Source organism: Nothobranchius furzeri, chromosome 14, assembly GCF_043380555.1.
Source record: "Nothobranchius furzeri strain GRZ-AD chromosome 14, NfurGRZ-RIMD1, whole genome shotgun sequence".
Lineage (NCBI taxonomy): Eukaryota > Metazoa > Chordata > Actinopteri > Cyprinodontiformes > Nothobranchiidae > Nothobranchius > Nothobranchius furzeri.
In genome coordinates, this window is record NC_091754.1 from 48,109,771 (window position 1) to 48,125,671 (window position 15,901).

Consider the following 15,901-nt stretch of genomic DNA (forward strand, 5'->3'; position numbering starts at 1 on the left):
ACATGTCCCACCCCCCCCCCCCCCAAAATTACGTCCCAGTTTGTACTTGTAGACTTGAGTTTTGTAACTGTAGACTGAGGTGTGTGATTTGAAAGTTGTACATTGATATTTTTTTCAGCAAGTTACAAAACAAAAGTTTCATGTTACGTACCGGTTACACGTTACGAGAATTACATAATAAAAAAATAGTTACATGTTACAAAAGTTACAGTTACAAAACTAGGTACAAGTTAAATGCCATATTGTCCCAATCCTAGTTCCATAGAAAAGCAGTCTGGAAAGTTCACAAGTCAGTCAGACACCCCAACAGTGTGTTTGAGTTAGATTTTTATTTTAACAAGTGATCTCTCCCACAGGAAGTCTGCTTCTGGCTCTCCACTCCTCAGGTCTGAAGAAAGCAGCTTTCTGTGGATCCAGTCGTGATCTCCATCTTTAAAGGTTTTTATAACATCACAAGTCAGATGTTTAGATAAAGCTTGTCGTCTTCCTGGTGAACACACACTTTACATAAAGGTTTTTACCTCTTTGTGAAAGTCAAGAGTTTAAATTAGACTTCTAACTGAAAACTATGAAGGTATGAATAATAAACACACCTTCCTCTGAGGTAAAGTCTTTACATTTTATTTATATTTCTCAGTAATATTCAACAAAGCTGCTGGAAGTCACTTCACTGAGTACAACAAGCGGAAAGGAAAACTTTAAATTAATGAGCAACTGCGTTCGTGTTGCGTTTGAGGACAGTTCGGAGGGGTGGGGCTTTTTTAGCAAATGGACGGCTCGTCGACGGCGGCGGCTCCCTCCGTGAGGGCTTTCACACACTTGGCCATCGTCTGGGAAGCCCTGCTGATGGAGTCTGAAACACAGGGGCATGTTAGGTGGGTGGTTTCCTGTGAGCGTGATGCGTTTGCAGGACTTACCAGTCATGTAGAAGTCCTTGGCAGAGACCTGAGGAGGTACCAGAGGAGCTGCTATGAGGTCCTGGTTCACCATCTGAAAACAAAAAGAACGTTCAGGAAAAGCTCCAGGGAAACGGTCTGGAACAGCAGAGGTAACCGTGACTACCGTTGCGAGTTCGACGGCCTGTTTGAAGTAGTTGGCCCCCTCCACATCATCATAACGGACCAAGTTAGGAGAGACTTCAGCCAGCCTCGATCTGACCTCGTCTAGGGAATCGTAGGGCAGCGTCACGCCAGCCAGCTGCAAACAGATGGGACTTGTTGAAATAAGTGTTCCATTTTCACAGGAAGTGATGTAAGCGTGACCTAATCCTGACCTCAGACACAGCTCTGAGGATCTTCCAGTCGTCTCGGGCCATCCCAGGAGGAGTCACGGCCACCCTGGTGTGCTGACTCCTGCCTTCAGTGTTCACATAGGTCCCGTTTTTCTCCGTGTACGCGGCTCCAGGCAGGACGACGTCCGCCATGGTTGCTCCTATGTCACCATGATGACCTGGGAAGACAGATTTCCATAAACTCAGCAGGACGAAGTGTGTGTGTGTGTGTGTGTGTGCGTGTTTCTGCGCGAGTACCCTGGTAGATGACGAAGCAGTCTTTCGGCAGGTCGGCTCTGGAGATGCAGCCAGCATCGGCTCCCAGTAGGAACAGAACTTTGGGCGGATTCTTCCTGATGGCGTCCACACCGGCTCTATATCCCAGATCCAGAGCAGCCACCTGACTGGCCACTCTGTACAACACACACAAGTGAGAACATCTTCCTCGCATTATCCACCAAACCCCGTTATGAGCTCACACACCTGTGCAGGACACTGAGGACCTTCCACCCGTCCTCCACCCCACTGCTGGTTCTGGCGTTCTGAGCGATGGTGGAGACGGCGCTCAAGATGGCCGCTCCATCCTCTCTCTGCAGCGCGCTGCTGCCGACGACCACCACCGGGCGCTTCGCTGCAGCAAGAACCTGCAGAGAGCAGCAGATCTCTTTAGAGAAATGATCTGGAGAAACAATCAGACTGAGGTTTACAATCATCACCTGGCAGAAGGGGTGCGTCCCGTCAGCCAGCTCCTTCAGCACGGACGTCTCCTCTCCCAGGTGGTCGTACGTGTAGGTGAGATCAACTTGGTGACCTACCATGGCAACACGCAGCTCATTATGCAGCCAGCTGAGGCCAAAAAGAAAGGAAATATGTTAATTAAGATAAACAGTCAGCTGAAAAGCGAGTCTAACGGGTGTTTACCTCTTGCGGACTCTGGCGTTGAACAGAGGAGCTTCATAGCGAGGGTTAGTGCCCACCAGCAGCAGCAGATCAGACTCCTCGATGCCGGCAATGCGTGTGTTCAACAAGTAGTTGGAGCGCAGGTCGGTGCTGAGAAATGGACACAAACACTGAGCTAAAAGAGTTGCCAAGGCTCATGATGACTGAAATGTGGGAGTCTTGCTCACCCTGCTCCTGCCATGGGGAAGACCTCCTCGGTGCAGAGGTTCTCCGAGTCCAGCCTGTTCAAGAGATCTTTGAGGGAGACCAGAGCTTCGGCGTCCGCCATGCCTCCAGCTACAGCAGCCACCTCGCTGCCCCGCACGCTCTGAAGCTACAGACACACACACGGCTGTAGCCAACGCCCACACACACACACATGCAGAAACACACACACTTACTGCTCCTGCTACACGAGTCAGAGCCTCCTCCCAGCTGGTCGGGGTCAGCTGACCCGAGCCATCCTTCACCAGTGGTTGGGTCAACCTCTGCCGCTTTAGGCCATCGTATGCAAACCTGTGGACACACGCTGGTCAGCCTGCATGTTTATCTTTCAGACGTGTGAAGGGTTTGGGTGTTTCGTGCATCACCTGGTCTTATCAGAGATCCACTCTTCGTTGATGTCTTCGTGCAGCCGGGGCATCACCCTCATCACCTCCCCTCCTCTTGTGCTCACTACGATGTTGCTGCCCAGAGCATCCAACACGTCGATCGACTCCGTCTTCCTGCAAATGCAAAAGAAGCCTTTACCGATTGCTGGAAAACAACGGCAGTGGGCTCTGAGCACAAGCACCCGCCCCTACCTGGTCTCCCATGGCCGTGCGGTGAACGCGTAGGGTTTGGAGGTAAGCGCTCCAACGGGACAGACGTCGATGACGTTGCCCGACAGCTCAGACATGAACATCTTCTCGACGTACGTCCCGATCTGAAGGTCGTTTCCTCTTCCTGTTGTTCCCAGGTCTTCAACTCCAGCGATCTCACTGGCAAAACTGCAACGACAAACGGGAGGACTCTAACAGGCCCGTTCAGAACTCCATGATGTCAAACACCAGACGCCGTGCCAGCTCACTCACCGGACGCAGCGCGTGCACTGGATACAGCGAGTCATGATCGTCTTGATGAGAGGTCCGATGTTTTTGTCCTCTACGGCCCTCTTTCCTTCTGAGAAACGGCTGCGGTCCGAACCGAACTGCATGGACTGATCCTGGAAACAAAATGCGGGTTTGTCTCGGTTTCGGTAAAAACCGTAGAGGCTTGCTTGTCTACCACATCTCAGCACGTACCTGCAGATCACACTCTCCTCCCTGGTCACATATGGGACAGTCCAGAGGGTGGTTGGCCAACAGGAACTCCATGACTCCCTCTCTATTACAAAAACACACGTTGGTTTACTAGAATCTTGAGGTTAGGGTTAGTGGACCATGTGATCAGTCGAGTTTGCACCTGGCTTTACGTGTTTTCTCTGAGTTCGTGAGGATGTTCCAGCCTTTCATTACGGGCATGGCGCAGGCAGCTACTGGCTGCAAAACACATCGACGCTTAAAACACCTCCAACAAATCACACGTCTATTGAAGTCTGGTGAACATTACCTTTGGTGCTTTTTCAATCTCCACAAGACACATTCGGCAGTTTCCTGCTACCGAGAGGCGCTCGTGATAACAGAAGCGGGGGATCTGAACTCCTGCTTTCTCACAGGCCTGAAAGGACGTAAGGAAGTAAATGTATACTTGAAGCAAGGACGCACAGCTCCAAACACTGTAGCACACACAAGGCTGTTAGTGTAGAGAACAGATTTGATGTTTGTCACCTGCAGCACTGTAGTTCCAGGATCCACCTCCACAGGTTTCCCATCCACAAACACTTCCACCATGTTGCTGGCAGCACGCGCAGGAGCACGCACTAAAATATTCACAAGCATGCAAAAGGTTTTAATAAAATAAGCCAATAAAATTGCATTTCAGGTGTTATTAAAAAGAAAATGTTACTCCTAAACCATGCAAAGCACGGTCTTACCGGGGTTTGCAGGAGCCAGGCCGCCCTTGGCAGCTCCGGCTAGAGTTCGGCCAACTGATGGCAGTCGTAACATGACGCTGTAAGCGGAAACATAGATCCTGACTACATGTTCACATTTAACGTCCAACACTGTTAGGATTATTCAACAAACGGTTTGTTCAGTTGAATAAAATCTGAAAACATCTTCAGCCAAGTTCACAAATTTCTAGTCATTTCCTTCGACACATGGCCCACTTTTTGTGAGTTTGATGATAATCCACATGAGACAAAAACCTCTTTGCATCACTAATAAACATGAAGATACAAAAAGTGCCTTTTAACCTAAGGAATAAAATTGTCTACATTCACTGGTACCTCTACCAAGCTGAAAAATCTCGAAGAATTAAGCTAACAACTCCAATATTGTAGCTCTTCGTTTAGAGTCAAAATCGTAAACAAAGCCTGGATCGCTGCTGTCAACAGTATTTGTAACCCTTTGATTAAAATGATAACCTTTCATAAATATTTATATTACACACACCCTAAAATGACAAGTTTAGCGTGTTTACAGACGGATTAAAAGTTACGCAGGATGGTTTTTTAATTGGATTTAATACAAACAGAAGGCTGCGTGCGTCTTGCACAGGCTAATAGCATTAGCTAACAGTCCCACTCAAGGACACGGACAGTTGAAGGTAATTGAAGTCAAGCGCTCTGAAACCACGTTTTTTATTTGCCTTACACTCCCGACACTAAATATTCTGCGCATTATTCAGTCTAAAACACTTAATCGGGGTTTACCTGGTGCTATTTGGCCTTATCGACCAGAACAGCGCGGATGTTTATTAGCTCACCGATGACAATAGCTAAGACGTTAGCGGAAATGCCGAGGCGTCCCACCTCCTTTCAAAAATAAAAGGCTGGTACTTTCACAATAAGAGTTTAAAGCCACAATGAGGGGAAAAAGTCATAATAGGTTATGTATTTTATATCGTAAAGACTTAACAAATACAGTTTATTTAAGTGCACCAACATATTTTAAATCTATCTTCTCATGCATCGTTCCACAAATGTGGAATGACCTTCCAAGCACTACCAGAACAAGGGGCTTCCTTTTCAATTTTCAAGAAACTCCTGAAGACCCTGCTCTTCAGAGAGCATCTTCTTATCTAGCACCCTCCCTGCACCCGTCCCCCTCTCTACTGTCCACTCCTTGTTCCCTCATCTCCATGATTGATGTCAAGTTGTTGTTGTTGTTATTGTTGTTGTTAGCCTCAAGGGCAACATGCCGATTATCACATGTAAGTCGCTTTGGACAAAAGCGTCTGCTAAATACATACACATAAACATAAACATATTTGGTGTAGTGCCCAAATATTTTTTTAATCCGCCTCTCTCAATATTTTTCGTTCTCTTTTTAAATAGTTAACATACATTTTTTATTTCAGCTGAAAAGGTTTACTGAATTTTATTTTATTTTATTACTTCAATCTGAAAATTCATCCTCCGTAAGCGCGTTGACAGCCTTGACTACATTTCCCATGATGCTTTGGACGTTAACCGGAAGTCTCTACGTGTTCACTTTAGCGACTGTCCAGGAAGTGTTTGCAAACAGCAACAGAGACGTGCTGGAGCTTTTTCCTTGAAAGAATCACTAGAAAAGCAGGTATTTCTTACGACAATAATTGGGTTATTTTTTCCAGTAAACTTTTGCTTTTGTGTTCAGGAGAAGTTTGTAGTTGAAAACCCCCCAAAAGGCTCTCGTTTATCAGAGTGGTTAGCAACAAGCTAAGCATTGCTACAGAACGACGTAGCGAATGTTTAGTCTTTCGTGGTCTCTTAAAAGTTTTTTCCTGATATTGCCCCACATACAGTCAGTTCTTTGACGTATTTGTGATATTTGAGATTTTAACGGACCGTTAATACAGTAATGGTTGTTTAGGTTGCTGCTGTTTGTGTTTACTTTGTTTTAAATCCAGTAAAATAAACGAATTTATTGTTGTTTATAAGATTTCCTGTCAGAATCATTACACGCTTAATGTTACTTATTGGTATTGTTGGTATACACTTCTGTAGACGGTGATAAAGACGATAAAGCAAAGCTAATGTTTACATTAGCCATGACCTGGGTGTGATAATTTAAAATGAACTTTAACAGAGTTTCTGATCTATCATTATAAATCCAGTAATCTCATTTGCCATGTTGTAAATCTGGTGGTTTCGTTAAAGACTTGTTTGTTTCTTTGACCAGTTGCAGATTTAATCCCTGTCGCATTTCAAAATGCACAGGTTACTTTTAAAAAGTAGGAATCTGATTGTAAACAAGCAGCATCTGTTTCAGGACTCGTTGAAATGTTTGGTTGTTTTTTTCCAAGCGCCATGTTGCCAACCACCTCGCAGCACAGCAATGGCTCCCTCGGTTCCAGGGATGCTGCACGCCACACAGCTGGAGCCAAGCGCTACAAGTACCTACGACGACTGCTCCATTTCCGGCAGATGGACTTTGAATTCGCCATGTGGCAGATGCTTTACTTGTTCACATCACCGCAGAGAGTCTACCGCAACTTCCACTACAGGAAACAGACCAAGGACCAGTGGGCCAGGGATGATCCTGCCTTCCTGGTCCTCCTCAGCATCTGGCTGTGTGGTAAAACTTGTTATAGTTCAATAATTATCTGGAAGTCTGAATAAAACAGGAGTGAAAGACTGTTTATTCATGCTCGTGTCTGTTTTGGCTGTTTAGTGTCAACGATGGGGTTTGGTCTTGTGCTGGACATGGGGGTTGTGGAGACGCTGAAGCTGCTGCTGTGGGTGGTTTTTGTCGACTGCATAGGAGTCGGTCTGCTCATATCAACCCTCATGTGGTGAGTTTTAGGATTCCCTTGATGAGTTGGGTACCCAAATCTAAATTTCAGACTAACTTTTTCTCGTTCAGGTTCATCAGCAACAAATACCTGCTGAAACATCCCAGCAGGAACTTTGACGTGGAGTGGGGCTACGCGTTTGACGTTCACCTCAACGCTTTCTACCCTCTTCTCGTCATTCTGCACTTCCTGCAGCTTTTCTTTATCAACCGTGAGCTCGCTGTTTCGTGTTCAATGGTGTTGGCTTACAAACAAGCAGCTGATCCAGCATTGTTTCTCATTTCCATTTCAGATGTGGTGGTAATAAATTCTGACTGGTTCCTGGGTTATTTTGTTGGGAACACGTTGTGGATGATCGCCATCGGTTATTATCTCTACATCACGTTCCTAGGATACAACAGTAAGTCTCATCTCTAATGTTGGAGAACCTTCCCACGTAAACAACATACATCTGTACTAAATACACAACTTTTTGTTAGAAAAATAAATATTTATGGTTAATTTCTAGAAGATAAACAGTAGGGTTGGGCATCGATTGGAACCGGTTGCAACTGTTAGTTTTTCCCAGAATCGTTCAGTTTTTTATTTTGATTCCTAGAATGCCGACGGAAGAGGAATCCACCGACGATCTCCGAGAAAAATAAGCGTGATCTGCAAATTGTGATCAACGCTTTTCAGAGCTGATCACACCAGCTGTCTGTGTGCAGCACCGAGTCGCCCCTCCCCCCACCCAGATATAAACAAACGCGTCTGCTGAACTTTTACTCCGCAACGTAAACTTTACCTCCTGCAGCGTAGAGGAAACGTGTTAAATACGTCAACACGGTGGATTTAATAGAAGCTTTAAAGAACAAACTCTGGACGGTGTGAGGCGAGTTTGTCTCACTGCAGAAATAAAAACACACACGGAGCGTCAGCAGTCAGACACAGCCGCTCACCAACACTCGTGTGTGTGTGTGTGTGTGTGTGTGTGTGTGTGTGTGTGTGTGTGTGTGTGTGTGTGTGTGTGTGTGTGTGTGTGTGTGTGTGTGTGAGCGTCAGAAGGCTGAACAATAACCAGTAGAATAATTAAAGTCATCATGTTAGAGCAGCTTCTCTGTGGTGGACCACACCAGCTTCTGCCACAATAAATAATTATAATAATAATAAATCACACACAAAGCTGTGAACATTTTAATTTCCTTTCTGAACTATTTCTGTTGAGTTTTAATGTTTAAATCCTGTTAGATTGTTACTGACAGCAGCTACATTTAAGTTTCACTTCCTGTTCTGACTGAACGCTGCTGCAGCATGGAGGTGTAGTTCTCAGTCATCCTGGACATGATCATCCTGAGAGTTTTAGCTGAAAACAGCTGCATGTTTCTGGATAACTACAGTGGCACAGGAGTTAAGTGCTCGCCCCGTAATCGGAAGGTTGCAGGTTCGAGCCCTGCTCAGTCTGTCACTGTCGTTGTGTCCTTGGGCAAGACACTTAACCCACGTTGCCTGCTGGTGGTGGTCGGAGGGACCGGTGGCGCCAGTGCTCGGCAGCCTCACCTCTTTCAGTGCGCCCCAGGGCAGCTGTGGCTACATAGTAGCTCATCACCACGTGTGTGTGAATGGGTGATTGTGTTGTAAAGTGCCTTGGGGGGTTCCAGGACTCTAGAAGGCGCTATATCAAACACAGGCCATTTACCATGGATATGTTGGAGACATTTAGCCTCTCATCCCAGAGGCTTCTTCCAGACTTTGGTTATGGTCAGAAACAAACACACTGGCTGTGCTGCAAGTCTTTTTCTTTTTTTCTCCAAAACAAGTTTTTGTCTAAATGGAGGTGATGTTATTGTTCATAGAATTAAAATTCATGTTGAAGTTAAGATTAGTTCATCAAGTAGGCCCTGTGGTTAGCTGGCTCACGATGCTCAACCCTAATAAACAGTAAATTTGTAGTTTTACCTGCAGTACAACTAAATCCAAAGCTACACAAGATATCATCTTAATTTTGCTGCCATCTAGTGGTCAAAAAGTCCAGTAAACAAAAAACAAACAGAATCTTTTTTCTGTTGTCAGACATTTTTAAATGAAACTGGGCGTCGGATCAGCAGAACTCACTAGTTTACATATTTGTCGTGTCTGTGTGAATTCCCACAGCTCTGCCCTTCCTGACGAACACCGTGGTGCTCCTCTACCCCTTCGCTCTGCTCGGCCTCTTCTACATCCTCTCCGTCTCACTGGGATGGAACTTCACGCGCGGCCTGTGCTGGTTCTATAAGTACAGGGTCCAGTAGGAGCTGGTCGGATGCTGATCCTGGACCGTAAGAATCCGTCTGCAGCTGCTGTCGGTCAGCACCTGGCTGACTCTGGGTGAACTGGTGCTGGTCTGGTTGGTGAACTGGAGTCCAGTCGCTAAACTGGGAGGAGTTTGGTCAAGTTGCAGAAACGAGAAGACAGATGAGACTTTTAGCAACATTCTGTTTGTGTGATTTGTAAATAGACCTAAGGATGTAAAAAACACACGAGGCTCTTTTCTTTTTTACGAGGATCGGTTTGATTTAAGTTTTCTTAAATAAAAAACACAAAAAAGTTCCTGCTTAGTGGCGAGTTTAAAGGAGAAACGACGAAAGCCATCTGTTTTCTTTCTTCCCCTGTGAGTGTACATTCCAAACACTTTGAATAAAAGCTTTTATTAACTTAAACCTCAGAGAAAAACATTTGTTTTTGTGTTGAGTATGAGCTCTGCAGTCAAAGGGTTAGGGTTAGATGCTAGGGCTAACGGGTTCAAACTAAACATCAAAAACAGAAAATATGTATTTTGCACAGATTAAATTCTAAAATAATCCTGAAATTAACCAAAACCTGATTGGATTTACACAGACTCTAATGATATTCATCTTTTTATGAACTCAGGATAAAAACTTTGTTGAAGCATCAACTAAAACCTTTTGTGTTTATAAACCACAGTGACACGTTTTATATGAATCCGGAGTTGTTCTCCATAACTTCTCGTCTGAAACACTAAAAAATCACGTCCACAAACTGTTGATCTCCTTTATTTGGATGGTTTTGGTTCAGCATCTACATGACGGCTTTCATCAGCATCTTCTTCAGTTTCTCCAAGTCCATGGTTTTCATGATGAAGACCTTGTGGTCCTTCTTCAGCAGCTCCATGTAGTCCAGGACCATCATGCCTCGGGTGTGCGTCCCGTTCAGCTCCACGGTCACCGCCACCTTAAAGGTTAGAACGGTTCATGAACGCTTGGAGGCTGAGTCAGGCTAGAGAAGAGGAGGATGCTCACCTCCTCGCTCTCGGTGATGAACCCGTCGTCCACGGCAGCAGCTAAGGCGAAGACGTCGCAGGGGTTGAAGCCCTTTCCTGCAGTGATCTCCTTTTGATATTCAGGTGATCGAGCTTTCTGCAGACAGGAAACCAGGATGTTTGGGAGCATTTACACTCTAAAAAAGTGACACATTGACCTTTCTTACCAAGTTATATCAACTAGTTCCACTAAACTGGTTTCAGCGGTTCCTTAGCCAGAAATACGAGCAGCTTCACGTGGAACAGCATTAAAGAACTCTGGTGGAACTCCTATACGTGTAAATGTGTAGTCTGGTCATGACCCAGTTGTAGGGGCGGAGTCTGCGGTTGTTCATCTGTCTGCACAGTCGGACGGCGCCAGGACCAATCAGAGCAAAGTGACGCGTTCACTGCTGCAGTGATCAGTCAACAAGGCAGTTCGCCATGAAGAAGATGTCCCTCTGCCTGCTTTACGGCTTTACCGTGTCACCGGTAGCTCATAGAAATGCTACCAGTTAGCTTTTGTCAGTTAGCCGACCGCCAGTACGAAACACAAGAAGAAGAATTTTGTATTTTTTTGGCATCATGGTGAAGCTTGAAGTGAAAGAAAGAGAGAAACTTCTCTGCAGGTGAAGCGGAAAGCTAAAACCAGAGTAAACTTCAGCGTTTGTTGGTTTCAGTTTCAACCTTCTGAAAAAGTCGTACTTTTGTCTGAACTTCCAATAGTCTGGATAATCCAGTAATAATCGACTTCTACAGAACCTGCTGCAGGGTTGTTCGTGGTGTGATTCAGCTCGATACCTACAACGTGCCGTCAAAGCTGACTCAGAGGTCGGTTCTCTTGGTCCTACCTTCATTGAAAGGGTTGAAATCTTCCTCATGAATTCAGCTTTGGCCGTTTTTTGAGCCAGCCACTCGTCACAGAACGACTGAAAGATGAAAACGCCAAAAATGAGTTTTCGACAGGAAGCTGTAGCAGAACTAAAATGGCATCGTGACTGGTGCTCACCCATGGAAGGCTGCTCCTGCAGCTGAACTCCCATGCAGCGATGTAGGTGGGACAGTTGTACCGGTCCAACACGATGTACGCCGCCTCTGGGTCAGCAACAAAGTTAAACTCTCCACATGCAGTGGTGTTGCCCCTGGCTACACACACACACACACACACACACACACACACACACACACACACACACACACACACACACCACGGCCTATTAGAAAATTAAAGAGATGCATCTAATATTTTAGGGTAAATTAACCCACAGTCAGTGTTTCCTCCCATGATGTAGAGCGCCTTTAGCTTCTTAGGGAAGGAAGGGTCCAGCTGCACGGCGACAGCCAGATTAGTGAGGGGTCCAGTGGCCACAAGGATCACCTGCACACAGCAGCACACAACTACTACCGGTACTTTGTTGTCTTAAAAGGTTTATTTAATGATCCGTTTTTAGGTTGTTGTTTATTAAAGAGGGGTAGAGTGTAAAGTAGGGACGCACCGATACCGATACCATGCACTCGTACTCGTTAAAAGTTAACCGATACCGATGCAGTTGCCGGACAGTGGCTTCACTGTGACTTTTCATTCTGTTGTAGTTTTATATGTTGACTACTAGGGGGAGCAGCTGAGTTAAAGAGTAACAGTGTGGGTTCAGGAGTGCTGCCTCAGAATAAAACCCAGGGGGTCAAACAGCATGTGAGCTGTGTGGATAAGGTGTCCAGGGGAGGTAAAACTTCTGAGACTCCGTCATCAGCCGGAGTACACCGAGGTTGCTAAAGCTAAGGCTACATATTTTACTTTTATCTAACTCACCGACTTTTCCTGTTGAAATTAGAGAAGAAAATAAAACCTGTATTCCAATTCATTTCATATTTTTTGGGTGGTAGAAGTATCAGTATTGGTATTGGGGAGTACTCAGATCCAAGTATCGGTGCATGCCTAGTGTAAAGGCTCACTAAAAGTGATCGGTCACTCTAAGTTTAACGTTCACGGACTCTGAAAGCAGAGAACGTCTCTGCTAGTAGAAGCTAACTGTTAGCATTAGCGGTTCCACCACACAGCAGAACTCCTCCAGGCTTGTGTTATTTGTGGAGGTAAAACAACAGTGTTGCAGAGCAGTCAGAGTCAGTGGTAGAGTTGTGTTGCTGTTAGCCAATCAGGGGAGAGATGTCCACATATCAGGAAGTCAGACCCCAGATCTGGTCGTCTGAAGCTACTTTCTCCTCAAACAGGTGCACCGGAGCTTTTTTTCCATCCAAGAAAAAAAATATTGAAGTTTTAAAAATTCCCCCAAATCAACTACAAAGGACATCCTTCCAGAAGAAAAAAAAGAGTTATTTCATACAAAAAGTTCAGATTTCGCCCTGAAGGGTTTTTGTCTGGGAGAGCTCTGCCTCCCTAGCTGGATTAGTACATTCCTCATAAACCTGATGGAGAGGTACAGGTGACCTTTTTCAGGATTTTATTATTTATTTTAGCCGTCCGGAGTTTGGACATCCTCACCTCTCCAGGGTTCTGCTGCGCGTACTTGATCATGGCGTTTGGAGCTTTCTTCTTCTGCAGAAGCTCCAGACCTGTAGCGTCAGACTCTGGGACATCCCCCAGCCCGTCCTTTCCGTGATAATCTCCAGCGTTCCGCTTTTTGACCAGGATGGGCCTGGACGCTCCCTTGTAAACCGGAATCTGGGGGACAAAAAGACCAAACCGTCTCACACACCGGCTCGCCCACACGGAGAAAAGAGCGATGCAGTCTTACATCCAGCCTGTTGCAGACTTTCAGAACTCGCAGGGTGTTCTTGAGGACGTTGTCCAAGGGAGTGTTGCCATGGCAACAGGTGATCCCCAGAATCTCCACATTTGGGGAGGAGAGGGCGATCATGATGGCCTGAGCGTCATCAACGCCAGTGTCCACGTCGAGGACAATCTTCTTCATCCTGCGATCAAACAGGAAGTCACAAATAACATATTTGGACCTCGAAGGAGCAAAGATGCTGATCTGTCAGAAACCTGGAGAAGAAAAGATGTTCCTGCTGCCCGTTGTCCCTCAGACACATAATTCTGCATTCCTTGTTGACAGGTTTGCATCTGTTTTGTTTTTCCTGTGGGGTTTCAGCACATCCATGATTTTTATCTCTGGGTTCTGATCCTGTCTGCATGGTCTCCTCACCGCTGTAGCTGGGTGTAAAGCTCAATCAGAAGTGCTAAAAAACTCTTAATTGATGCTCGTTGTCTTTACACAACGCTGTGCAACGGATGTGTAGTTGGATAAAGCAGCTTAAATAACACCCGCTGACATGAGAGGACAAGACCTCTCATTCCTACAGTAGAAACACTTGGCTGCTCTTTGTGTCAGAACCTGAAGAACCAGAACATCATCCCACTGAAGGAAACCCAAATTATCAGAGGAATTTTGTTTTTCTTCTAACCCAACAGGCCCGACTCCCCTGGAGCATCAGAGGGATGCAGAGGAGGATATATTTTATTACCACAGGCCTCAGATGACCAATGGATCAGAGAAAAATGTTCAGCTGTGTCCAATCCAAACAGTACGACTGATGGGATTAGGAATTATCTCTGACAATAAACGGACTCTTCCAGTAAGTGAGATTGGGTTTGTCTGTTACAGTTACTGTTTAAGAATGTGTCACACACACACACACACACACACACACACACACACACACACACACACACACACACACACACACACACACACACACACACACACACACACACACACACACACACACTACAACAGACATGAACATGCACGCACACACACACACGCACACGCACGCACGCACGCACACACACACACACACACACACACACACACACACACACACACACACACACTACAACAAACATGAACATGCACGCACACACACACACATGCACACACACGCACGCACGCACACACACACACACACACACACACACACACACACACACACACACACACACACACACACACACACTAAAACAAACATGAACATGCACAGACACACACACACACACACACACACACACACACACACACACACACACACACACACACACTAAAACAAACATGCACACACACACACACACACACACACACACACACACACTACAACAAACATGAACATGCACGCACACACACACACATGCACACACACGCACGCACGCACACACACACACACACACACACACACACACACACACACACACACACACACACACTAAAACAAACATGAACATGCACAGACACACACACACACACACACACACACACACACACACACACACACACACACACACACACACTAAAACAAACATGCACACACACACACACACACACACACACACACACACACACACACACACACACACACACACACACACACACACACACGCACCACCAGCAGCCAAGGGGGGTTAAGTGTCTTGCTGAAAGACACAACAGCAGCATTCTCTGGTCGGAGCCAGAATCGAACCTGCAACCTTCTGATTCCTGGACGACCCGCTCTTCCTCCTGAGCTTCTGCAGTTTTATATGTTTTTAAATATTTGAACTATATTTCATTTATAAGCTGCTTTATTTCAGTCATTTGCTATTAAATAATTCTATTCTGTTCGATTCCAGAACCACATTCCCATTATGACCGAAGACATTCCTCAGCTCTAACCGGACCTATCCCACCAGTGTGACTAACGGCTGCTTCCTGATTCATTTCACTAGTATTTAGCTGCTTTGTCTAAATCCACAAATATTTAGTGATGATGAATCTAAAACTAAAATATTTTCCTGTTACTTTTGTCTTTTTCTCAGGTTTTGTTCTTTTCTTTCGTTTTCTAGCTGATGAAGCTTCTTTGATCTTTCTGAGGCGTTTCCTGGCAAGGCCAGTGGCCGTTTGTAAATCAGCACAGATTCAGTCAGATGATGACCTTCAAGATGCCAAACACTCACCTGGACTCTCAACAGGTGAGTTGTGAGGTCTGAGGCTGCAGCTGATCCGATCTCTGAGGAGCGGCTAGAAAACACAGCTCGTATGTGCAGACAGGAAGCTCCGCCTGGACTGGGTGTAGAGACGTTGGGCTGTAGGTACGCAGAAGCTCCCCTCCCGAAAAATAATAATTACATAGATGGGATGTTCTTCTAATCTCTCGTGCAACTCTGGCTGGACCAAACGCTGCCACAACCACTCTGTGCTGATTTAATCGGTACGTGCACGTGGATGTGCACGATAACGCTCACCTGGTTACCATGACTGTTGTTGTAACACAACCAAACACCTGGATTCGACTGAAATACGTTGCAAACATCTGCAGAGAGACTGGAATCAGCTTCAAGGCAAACGTTGCAACCTGCTTTTTCTAAACCCTGAGTGTGTGTGTGTGTGTGTGTGTGTGTGTGTGTGATCAGCTGATTGGATTCTTTCCTATTTAAATGTCTCTGCGAGAGGCTCTCGTGGCACCTGAGAGGATAAACCTGCAGGTTTTTATTCCAAACGACTCATTTTTCATCATCACTCTAAACTTTGACTGTTTTACAGGACATGATGGGTTAAAAATCATCTGACTGT

The 15,901-nt window shown here is 45.7% G+C and overlaps 3 protein-coding genes across 3 annotated transcripts; 1 reads left to right on the forward strand and 2 right to left on the reverse strand.

Moving 5' to 3' along the window:
- Positions 1–310: 310 nt before the first annotated feature.
- Positions 311–5,120, reverse strand: LOC107380909 (NADH-ubiquinone oxidoreductase 75 kDa subunit, mitochondrial). Its single transcript, XM_015952314.2, has 19 exons — positions 5,004–5,120; positions 4,224–4,300; positions 4,018–4,109; positions 3,800–3,907; positions 3,653–3,729; positions 3,493–3,574; positions 3,283–3,413; positions 3,013–3,198; positions 2,800–2,934; positions 2,611–2,725; positions 2,398–2,543; positions 2,192–2,320; positions 1,987–2,116; positions 1,754–1,914; positions 1,529–1,683; positions 1,274–1,449; positions 1,063–1,197; positions 918–990; positions 311–853 (listed from the first exon to the last, which is right to left on the reverse strand). Exons 2-19 carry the CDS (start codon positions 4,294–4,296, stop codon positions 762–764), a joined length of 2,196 nt encoding a protein of 731 aa, XP_015807800.1. The 5' UTR covers positions 4,297–4,300; positions 5,004–5,120; the 3' UTR covers positions 311–761.
- Positions 5,121–5,743: 623 nt separating this feature from the next.
- Positions 5,744–9,741, forward strand: unc50 (unc-50 homolog (C. elegans)). The gene is made up of 6 exons (XM_015952354.2): positions 5,744–5,868; positions 6,578–6,849; positions 6,946–7,066; positions 7,138–7,277; positions 7,359–7,466; positions 9,197–9,741. The coding sequence occupies exons 2-6, from the start codon at positions 6,582–6,584 to the stop codon at positions 9,331–9,333; spliced, it is 774 nt and encodes a 257-aa protein (XP_015807840.1). The 5' UTR covers positions 5,744–5,868; positions 6,578–6,581; the 3' UTR covers positions 9,334–9,741.
- Positions 9,742–10,079: 338 nt separating this feature from the next.
- LOC107380927 (nucleoside hydrolase) lies at positions 10,080–15,889 on the reverse strand. Its single transcript, XM_015952349.3, has 8 exons — positions 15,286–15,889; positions 13,094–13,271; positions 12,841–13,020; positions 11,607–11,718; positions 11,350–11,486; positions 11,192–11,269; positions 10,342–10,458; positions 10,080–10,273 (listed from the first exon to the last, which is right to left on the reverse strand). Exons 2-8 carry the CDS (start codon positions 13,268–13,270, stop codon positions 10,121–10,123), a joined length of 954 nt encoding a protein of 317 aa, XP_015807835.1. The 5' UTR covers position 13,271; positions 15,286–15,889; the 3' UTR covers positions 10,080–10,120.
- Positions 15,890–15,901: the final 12 nt, after the last annotated feature.

Bases quoted from the DNA above. Each gene is read 5' to 3' on its own strand.
- LOC107380927 (XM_015952349.3), bottom strand. From the start codon at position 13,270: ATGAAGAAGATTGTCCTCGACGTGGACACTGGCGTTGATGACGCTCAG. The intron at 13,021-13,093 runs GTAAGACTGCAT...TTTGTCCCCCAG, and splicing joins AAGTCTGCAACAGGCTGGAT to ATTCCGGTTTACAAGGGAGC. The intron at 11,719-12,840 runs GTGAGGATGTCC...TGCTGTGTGCAG, and splicing joins CGCAGCAGAACCCTGGAGAG to GTGATCCTTGTGGCCACTGG.
- LOC107380909 (XM_015952314.2), bottom strand. From the start codon at position 4,296: ATGTTACGACTGCCATCAGTTGGCCGAACTCTAGCCGGAGCTGCCAAG. The intron at 3,414-3,492 runs GTACGTGCTGAG...TTTTGTTTCCAG, and splicing joins GAGGAGAGTGTGATCTGCAG to GATCAGTCCATGCAGTTCGG. The intron at 2,544-2,610 runs GTAAGTGTGTGT...GTGTGTCTGTAG, and splicing joins TGACTCGTGTAGCAGGAGCA to CTTCAGAGCGTGCGGGGCAG.
- unc50 (XM_015952354.2), top strand. From the start codon at position 6,582: ATGTTGCCAACCACCTCGCAGCACAGCAATGGCTCCCTCGGTTCCAGG. The intron at 7,278-7,358 runs GTGAGCTCGCTG...TTTCCATTTCAG, and splicing joins GCAGCTTTTCTTTATCAACC to ATGTGGTGGTAATAAATTCT. The intron at 7,467-9,196 runs GTAAGTCTCATC...GAATTCCCACAG, and splicing joins CACGTTCCTAGGATACAACA to CTCTGCCCTTCCTGACGAAC.